Raw genomic sequence first — 9780 nt, forward strand, 5'->3', positions numbered from 1 at the left:
ATGATATATATGAAATAATCAAATATATATTATATAATGGCAGAGAAAATGTACTAATGGGAGAAGCGATATACAGATGTGTGAATACACACTTGTTCACCTATGTATGTATTGCATGTTTGATATAGATACACATGTATGTCCACACAAAAGTCCTATATGTGCAGCATCCATCACATCTTGTCTCCTCTATTAGAATGTGAGTTCCTTGAGAGCTGGGATTGTGTTCTTGACTTTCTTTGTCGTCAGTAAGTAGCACAGTGCCTTCCACATAGAAATCATTCAAGGAATGTTTGTTGTGGACTAGTTTTGTCTCTTCTTTCTCCCTTTCCTTCCTCCTTTTCTTTCCCTTTCCTCCCTCTCCTTTCCCTTTTTTCTCTTTTCCTCTTCCCTCCTTCCCTCTAAATTGCAAGCTGAGAGAGAGAGAGAGAGAGAGAGAGAGAGAGAGAGAGAGAGAGAGAGAGAGAGAGAGAGAGACTAGGAAAAGCAATGAATCTCCGGATCCACTGGCAAAGCAGAGCAGAAGAGCACCTTGGTTTCCCGTCCAAAAGGCGGAGCGCCCAGTATGGGAGCACCCGAGGCCGGGGGAGCCGGCGGCAGGCTGGGCAGCAGCTGGGTGAGCAGACTCCCAAGGCTGACCCGAGCCCCTGGCAGTATTCCCTTCAGGCCACGGGGTGGGCTGTACCCTTGAACTAGGCTTTCCTCTGCGTCTGCAGAAAGTTGCAAAATAGCCTTTCAGAAGAAGCCGTCTCCCGGCCATGAGAAAGCTGGCCCTCCTGGGTCCCGAGCCCCCGACTCGCAACTCCCGGCTCTTCAGCGCCCCCCAAACCCACTCCCTCTGGGCGCTTCCAGCAGGAGGGCCGGCCAGCTCGGAAGGCGGCTTCGGGACAGCGCCTTCGAGGAGAAAGTCAACTCGCTGCCTCCCTCACAGCCGCCTCCAACCCAGAGCAGAAGGCAGCCGGAGCCCGGCCAGAGCAAAGAGGGGGGAACAATCCTAACAGTCAAGGGCTCGGATTACAAGAGGCTCCGGGCCGAGGCCGGGTCTAGGCTGGGGCGGCAGAGGGGAAATGCCGAGAGACTAGCCCAAGGGGAGCGTGGGCCCCCTGGGGTGGGGGTCGGGGTGCAGCGCTCCCCCAGCGGGCAGGCGCCTGGCAGGAGGCTGGCGGGGCTCCTCTCCTAAGTCTCCGAACACGCAGAGCGGGGTCTGCTCTCCCGCTTGCTCTGGAACCCGGGGGGAAGTGTGGCCAAGCTGCCCTGTGATTTGGGGGGGACAGAGATGGGCACCCTCTTCTCCCCGCTTCCGCTGGGGAAGGGGTGCTATTGGGAGACCCCCTTCACAGGGTCACCTTGGGGAGCTCAGGAGTAGAGGGAGGCAAGGCTCGAAAGCCAAAGCAGGGGTCTAACTGCGCCCCCTCCCACGGCCCCGGGACAGAGTCCTGGGACTTGCCGGGGTGCCCCAACTGCAAGCCCGCCCCGGGCTAAGCTCCGGGCCAGGCGAGCCTGGAGCCCCGGCTGCGGCCGAACTCAGCCCGGCAAGCGGCCGCTGCCCCTGCCCCTGCCCCGCTTACCCGGGCCCGGAGCCCGAGCCGCCAGGAACGCCAGGGCCAAGGCCAGGAGCCGCATCTCCCCATCCACTGCCCGCGGGACTGGAGGAGCGGCGCCGCAGCTCCCTCCCTCGGATGGACCCACGGAGGGACGCGAACCCTCCTCCCGCCGCCGCCGCCGCCTCTGCCCCCCTCCTCTCCCCTCCTCCTTTCCTTTCCCTTCACTGTCCCCGGCCTCCCTTTCTCCTCCTCCTTTTCCTTCCCTACCCCTCTCCCCTCCTCCTCGTTTCTCCCCTCATTTACTCTTCCTTTACCTTTCTCCCCTCCTGTCCCTACTTTTCTCCTCTCTTCTCTTCCCCTCTTCACTTTTCTTCCCTCCTCTTTTCTCCCTGCTTTTTCTCTTCCCCACTTTCCCTGCCTTTTCCTTTCTCTTCTTTCCGTTTCCCTTCCTCTCCCTACCTTTCACCCCTTTCTTCCCTCCTTTCCTTACCTTTCTACTCTTTTTTCTTCCCTTCCTTTCCTACATTTCTTCCCTCCTTTCTCCCTTCTTCCTCCCCCTTCTCTACATTTCTCCCCTCCTTTTCTCTTCTTTACCTTTTCCCTCTTTTCTCCCTGCCTTTTCTCTTCCCTACTTTCCCTGCATTTCCTCTTCTCTCTTCTCTTCCTTTCCCTACCTTTCACCCCTCCTTTTCCCTTCCTTTACTTTTCTACCCTCCTCATTTCTTCTTTTCTCTTCCTTTCCTTTCCCTTTCTCTCCTCTTTTCTCCCCTCCTTTTCTCTTCCTCTCATCCTCCTCGTCATTCCCCTGCCCTGCTGTATCCACTGTACAATTTCCTGCACTCCCAGCACTTTGGAAAGTTTCCTTTCCCCTCCCCACCACCCAGCCCTTTGCTACTGCAAAGGGGGAAGTGGGAGGTTGCAGTGCCTAGAACTTTAGTGGGAGGTGAGGCGGGGAGAACATTTTTAATCCTCTGCCCCAGCTGCTGCAACTGGCAGAATGAGAGTGAGATCCCCACAGATGACCTGCCCATCACTCAGAATCTGCAGTCTCAGGGCACAAAAGTTCTTTTGTGATGGTCAATGAGTAACTGGGAGGAAGTGGGGGAGGAGGACCCTCTATCATCCAATTCCCATTCCCCCTTGCAGATCAGGCTGAAGTTAAAATCTTCTCTAGAATAGATCTCCCCTCTCTCCCAGAGATTTTAGTCTGGGAATTGTGGAATTAGCAGGTTCCTTCCTGGACCAGGTGCCTCTGGGATTAGGGCAATGTGACTGTCACTGCTGGCAGAAATTCCATTTTTCTTCATGGGGCAGTGGGAGAGCAGATGAAGGCTGCCAGGACACATTGAGATATTTATGGGACCTTCCGGAACTGTTCATCCTTGGTATTATTTCCTAACTTCAATCCAAATCTTTGAGCAAATGATCACAAAGACACAATGTTGCATATGTAGGGGAGTAGGAATGGGTAAATAAGGGTGAATTCTCTACTTTGGGTATTGAAAGCGAACTACTACACCTAAAAATGCAGCAGGAGACTTAGCCTGGCCTTGGAACAAAGCTCCTTAGTCAGGAGCTGGAAAGATGAGTAATCTAAAGGAAATAGTATAACAAAGATTATAGATTAAAAAGTGGCAGCTAGATAGTGCAGTGGATGATACCCATGTCTGACCTAGAGTTTTAAGACCTGGATTCAAATATGACCTCAAGATACTTACTAGCTGTGTGATCCCTGGAAAGACACTTAACCCTATTTGCCTCAGTTTCCTCATCTGTACAATGACCTGGAGAAGGAAATGGCAAACCACTCCAGTATCTTTGCCAAGAAAATCCCAAACAGGGTCATGAAGAGTTAGACAAGACTGAACAACAACAAAAGAATATATAGAGACGACTAGGTGGAGCAGTGGATAGAGCACCACCATGGAGTCAGGAGTTCCAGAGTTCAAACCCAGCCTCAGACACTTAATAATTGCCTGGCTGTCTGGCCTTGGGCAAGTCACTTAACCCCATCGCCTTGCAAAAACAAAACAAAACAAAACAAAACAAAACAAAACAAAACAAAACAAATGTATAGAGGGGGGAATACCTAGATTCAAAACCTGTCTCTGGTCACACAAGGTTTGATCATGAACAAATCACTTAATTTCAGTTGGAGGAGCCCCCCCCCCCCCCAAGGTGCCTCTATTATTTTCATTTTACCAAAGAGGAAACAGAGGCCAATAGGGATTAAGGAGCATCCAGCCAGTGAGAATTTTAGGGCAGATTTGAACTCAGGAAACTGTATTATCTACATTTTATATCTGCCCTGGTTATCTACCAGATTGCCTAGAAGATGATCTGGTCAAGTCCTGCCCCATATACTTACTAAGTATAAGACTCAGTTAATTACTTACCTTTCAACAGTCTCAGTTTTTCTCATTTGAAAAATAGGGATAATAACACCCTAATACAATTGTTGGTTAGAATGAAATAAAGATAATGTACAGAAAGCATTTCATAAACTTTAAAATACTATGCAAAAATACTGTGTAAATGTTATGACTAAATATTGAATGAAGATTACAAAACTGTGCTATGGCATGGCCATTATGGCCATAAGCCATTTTTTCTCTGTAATGTTGTGACCCTGATGGGATAGATGTTTCCCTAGGACAGAAACTGTTTCTTTTCAATCTTTGTTTAGGCTGACATAAAGCTTATTGTACTTGCTTTAAAAATGCTTGTCTATTGGAAAGAGACTAAATAATGAACTACAGAAATACCCACTAACAGCTTTGGATAAAAATTCCCATTTCAGTTTATCCAAATCTGGGTCTTATGGGCAAGACATGAGAGGGACAGTATGACATAGTAAAAAAGAAGGTTGGCCTTGAAGAAAGGTAGACCTTAATTGAAGTCCTATCTTGGTAGATATTAGATGAAACTTTGTTTGAGATGAACTGCTAACCTGCATTGGAGAAGAGTGTTCCCATACCAAGAGTTCCCTTCACAAATGACATGACAAGTCTAGACACACCATTTCATATTGGAGGTAGGTAAATAATCAGGAACTAGTTTGGATTTTCTTCCAAAAAAAAGTTGAACCTGGTCTCAGAAGTACTGGGTTCTTGTCTTGGCTCTACATTATCATAGGAAAAGTCACTTTATCCCTCTAGCTCTCAGATGACTCAATGGAAGAAATGAGTCAAGTAAATGAGGGAAATGAGTTAGATACCATGTAAGGTATACCTTTTTTATGTCCTTGTGGTTACAAAGTTATGTTCTTTGCAGATTTAAGAAGCATCATGTCATGACTATAGGCTTTTCAGGTTGGCAAAACACACATACATATATATGTAGGTATATGCATACACACATGCACACACACATGTGTGTATATATATACATATATATATATATATATATATATATATATATATATATATATATATATAACCTATGGTTTCAATATAATAGGGAAATCCTGATGAGGAAGTGGGCATGTGGCTCAGTGGTTAGAGTGCTAAGTCTAAAGCAGGGTCATGCAGTGCTAGTTCTATTAGGTTCATATGGGGCAAATTCTGACTCTGATAATGTTCATGACCCCCAGTCATGGACTCTATTGCATGTCTTACTGGTCTAAGGACAGAAAGTTCTGAGTTCAAATCTGTCCTAAAATTCTCATTGGCTGGATTGCTCCTTAATCCTTATTGACCTCAGTTTTCTCTTTGGCAAAATGAAGATAAGAAAAGCACCTTCCTCTCTCATTTATTATAAGGGTAAAAATGAGCTATCCTTACACTTACCCTGCACTTAGTAGACTTTAAAGTATTATAGACATGCTAGTTGGTATTAATATTGTCACTTTTCTCAATTCATTATCAGCACCTGCTCAGCAACTTATAGTCCTAAAAAGTTGGTTGGGGTACTGAACAATTAAAAGATTTGCCCAGGGTCACACAAGAGACAGAACATGAATTTAGATCTTCCTGATTCTGAAGTCGCTTTTCTTTCCACTAGGCCACATTGCCGCTCTATTTTATCTTTATGGTGTTGCGATATGCTTTTTCTGTATTTTAACTGGAGTTGGCATACATGCAATGTACACTTTACAATCAGACAGCTTAACTACTTTTATCTTTTCTTTTACCTGACCCCTTGGAATGTTTTTAGCACCCAAACTTAAATCTGATTTTTAAAAAGGTTTAATAAAATTTAGAGAATTTTTTTTCTTCCTTCAATACTTTAATAGGTTTGGAATCCTCTACAGAAAAAGAAAAAAAAAACCAAATTCAAATTCTTTATGGACCTACCAAGAACTAGGAATGTAAATATAAGGTGTATATGATATGGACTAGGCTTACAAGCTCATGATAAGGTGAGATACAGACAACTATCATCCAACATCATCTTCAGGAGTGAGCAATTTTAAAAGAAGATTTAAAACAACTTAGAAAGGTCTGTAATGAGGAGGTAAAGTCAGGATAGCAAAGTCTAGAAAGCAATGCAGCTGAACTCCTGTCTATAAAACTCTTCCAAATAGTCCTAGAAAATGTGCCAGATTGAATACTGATGGGGAAATCCAGAAAAAAAACCACAGTGAGTTCTTTGTTCATTTCAGGTCAGCCTCGGGAGTCAGATAGAGATGTCTATGGACACTGGGTTCTGGTGCAGGAGTACATGGCTTACAGGGATCTCCAGTGCCCAAGGAGAAACTGAGCATCAGGACCAGAGGAAATTTAGGACCCATGCTGGGAAATCCCCAGGCCCATGACCAAGGACAGGTACAACTGGAAGCTTTGTTGTTCATTGCCCACTTCTGTGTCCCAGACCCAGGGCAGACTGAGAAAAGGATCTATGCCCAAGAATGGCATTCCCAGGTAGGGAAGCCTGACAGTATTGGCAAAGGAGAAAATTCAGAAGAAAGAAGCTTAGTTTGAATCAGTCCCTAGGAGCAGAACTAGGCCTCAGTTCTAGAGTCTAGCCTAGCCTACAGGAGAATAACCCAGGCAGGTGTCCTAGAACAAAGGGGAGCCTGAAGTTTTGCCACTTTGAACCAGTAGAATTTCCCAAATGGCTGGTAGGGGCTAAGTTCAACAATCTTCTATTGTTGCTTTGACCACAACACAATTTCCAGAGCTCAGACCAGAGGGGAAGCAAACAGACTTTTCCCTGGATTACACCACTTTGGGAACACTAAAAACTTGAAGTTTCCCAGTTTATCCTGAAGATTCTGTAATAACCCAACCCTCCATACTCCAAGAAAGCAATGATAGGACCAACCCAGACCTTCTTTCCAGGACTACAATATAACCAAGCCCTAACAGCAAGCCCTAAGTGTTAGAGTAGACTTGAAGAAACAGGAAACAAAAAAGAATCCCACTATTATGTGGAAAGGAAGCTCAAGTCACAAACTTAGAGGTGGAAAATGATTCCAAAACAGCTATAAGCAAAGTCTCAAAGAAAAATACAACATATGCACAAATCAACTAATGTTCCTAGAAGAAATAGAGCAAGAGTTTTTAAAATTTTTATAAATGAAATGAAAGTGCCTGAGAAAAAAAGGGAAAATAAGAGCTATGGTAGGAAAATTAGAAAGAGAATTAAGAGCTTGACAAAAGAGATACAATTTTGCCCAAGCAAAATTGAATAAAATTGGACAAAATTTAAACCAATGTATCCCCGAAACAAGAAATATTAAAACAATGCCAAAGGCTTAAAAAATACAAGAAAGGGAGCAGCTAGGTGGCACAGTGGATAGGGCATTGGCCCTGGAGTCAGGAGTACCTGAGTTCAAATTTGGCTTCAGACAGACACTTAATAATTACCTAGCTGTATGGCCTTGGGCAAGTCACTTAACCCCATTTGCCTTGCAAAAACAGGGGAAAAAAAGAGAAGAACCTTTAAAGTATCTCATGGTCAAAACAACTGACCTGGAAAACACATCAAGGAAAAAAAAATTAAGTCATTGGACCAATCTGAAAGCCTTGACCAAAAGGAAGAAAAAAGATGTCATGTTTCAAGAAATATTCAAAGAAAACTGCCAAGGTATCTTGGAAAGATAGGGCTATAAAATGAACTTATCAATCACTTGAAAGAAACCTTAAAAGTAAAACTCCAGGAACATCATAGACAAATCCAGAGCTTCCAAGTCAAAGGGAAAAAAAAACACTACAAATACAACAATACATCAAGTGCCAGAAAGAAAGAATTCAAAGTAGAAAAGTACGAAAGTCAGGATGAATGATGATTTAGTAGTCACAATCATCAAACAATGAATGATTTGGAATATAATGTTCCAGAAATCAAAGGACAGGGGTTTACAATCAAGAATAACTAGCCCAGAAATGTCTGTGTTTGTTAACATGTTAAAGCTGGGAGAAGAAAAATGCTTTTGCTTCTCGTTAACATTGTCTCTTCCTATAGTACAATAAGTAAATAAAAATAAACCAATGCTTCCCCTTCTCTATTCCTGAAACAGAAATTTGTATTCATTGTCTAATTCATCTAGATTTATGCAATTCATTCTATAAGATTCTTTCCTGCCTCCTTATCCTTTTGTAGTATTTTTTTGGATGAAGAGAAGTCACATTTTAATAATCAGTAAAAAAGAGAAATAAAAAGGAATAAACTATTGGTATAAGAGTTAGCATTTACATAGTTCTTTAAGTTTTGCAAAGTGCTTTACGTATGTTATCTCATTTGATTTTCACAACCTTGTGAAGCAGGTGTTAATATTATACCATATTATAAGTGAAGGAACCCAAGATAGAGATGAAGTGATTTCTCCAGGATCATACAGCTAGTTTTTGAGGCAAGATATAAATTGGAGTTTTTCCTGACTCCAAGTCGAGTGTGCTCCATATATATACATGGCTCTTTAGTACCGCATGTTTAGGACTGGAGGAATCAGAGATCACTTACTTCATTTCATGAAATGAGAAAACAGAGATTCAGATTAATTGAACTATTTGCCCAAGTTCCAAGTGATGGAGCTGGGATTTAAACTTGTTATGGGATCCAAGATTTAGATCTGGTCTCAAACTTGTAAAGTCATCTGGTTCAACTTTCTAACAGCAGACGTGAGGAAACTGAGATCCACAGAGTTGATGACCAACCCAAGATCATGAAGTTAAGTGACAGAACCAAGATTCAAACTTGTATCCTCTATTTTCTTTTTCCTTATTTTTTAGGGTTTTTTTTTTTTGCAAGGCAAACAGGAGTAAGTGGCTTGCCCAAGGTCACATAACTAGGTAATTATTAAGTGTCTGAGACCAGATTTGAACCCAGTTACTCCTGACTCCAAGGCTGGTGCTTTATCCACTATGCCACCTAGTTTCTGCTGTATCCTCAATTTTCAACTCCAGTCTTCTCTCCTCTATATAGTTCTGCTTCTCTAGAGTGCTCTAGAAAACAGCTATGTAGCACCATAATGAACAGAGTATCAGAACTTGAACCAGAAAGACATCTTCCTTGAATTCAAATTTGTTTTCAGAAAGAGCTGTGTGACCCTGAGCAAGCCACTTAATCTTGTTTGTCTCAGTTTGTCTCAGTTTCCTCATCTGTAAAATGAGTTGGAGAAAGAAACATTAAACTATTCCAAAATCTTTGCCAAAAAAAAATCCAAATAGGGTCACAAAGAGTTGGAGATAACTGAAAAAAATCTGTAAAAAGAGTCTTCTTCCTCCAAATGCCAACTATTTTCAACAAAGATGGATGAGAACCTGGTAAGGGAGAAACATAAGTCTGTACTACAGAGCATTATGGGGGAAAGGGGCACTATGTCATCAGTTGTAACATTACGGATAATCTTTCTCCCAAAGAGCTGAAAGAAATTGAATCTATATTCCTTTTTACAGGCAAAAAAATGTGAAACTATAAATAAGACAGGTGCAATTTACAATATATAAAAGGCATTTCTAGGTTGGTCACTCTTGTGGTTTGATGTTATAATAAGAGGTTGGTAAATGACAGTCAGAGGGCCAAATCCAGCCTACTTTTTAAAACATATAAAAACCTTTCTTAGCTTCCAGACCATACAAAAACAGGCAATAATCAGTATTTGGCCTATGAACTCTAGTTTGCTGATCTCTTTTATATATATATGTGTGTGTATAGATAAAGTTTTATGTATATATACATAAAATTTTAAAGATATTATAGGTACTGTGCATTCTGACTGGGTTGAGGTTATGCTCAACTCCAATGATACAGAAAGGATTAACAAATTCATTAAGAAAATTTAGTTACAGAG

The 9780-nt window shown here is 42.6% G+C and overlaps 1 protein-coding gene across 1 annotated transcript in view; it reads right to left on the bottom strand.

Moving 5' to 3' along the window:
• The window catches only part of VSTM4 (V-set and transmembrane domain containing 4), a 112627-nt gene extending 110929 nt beyond the window's left edge, over positions 1-1698 (bottom strand). Inside the window, exon 1 of the mRNA XM_074233122.1 lies at positions 1569-1698. Coding sequence (XP_074089223.1) covers positions 1569-1623 — 55 coding nt within the window. The 5' untranslated portion in view covers positions 1624-1698. The remainder of the gene's footprint in view (positions 1-1568) is intronic.
• Positions 1699-9780: the final 8082 nt, after the last annotated feature.

This window comes from Macrotis lagotis, chromosome 4 (assembly GCF_037893015.1).
Source record: "Macrotis lagotis isolate mMagLag1 chromosome 4, bilby.v1.9.chrom.fasta, whole genome shotgun sequence".
Classification (NCBI taxonomy): Eukaryota; Metazoa; Chordata; class Mammalia; order Peramelemorphia; family Peramelidae; genus Macrotis; species Macrotis lagotis.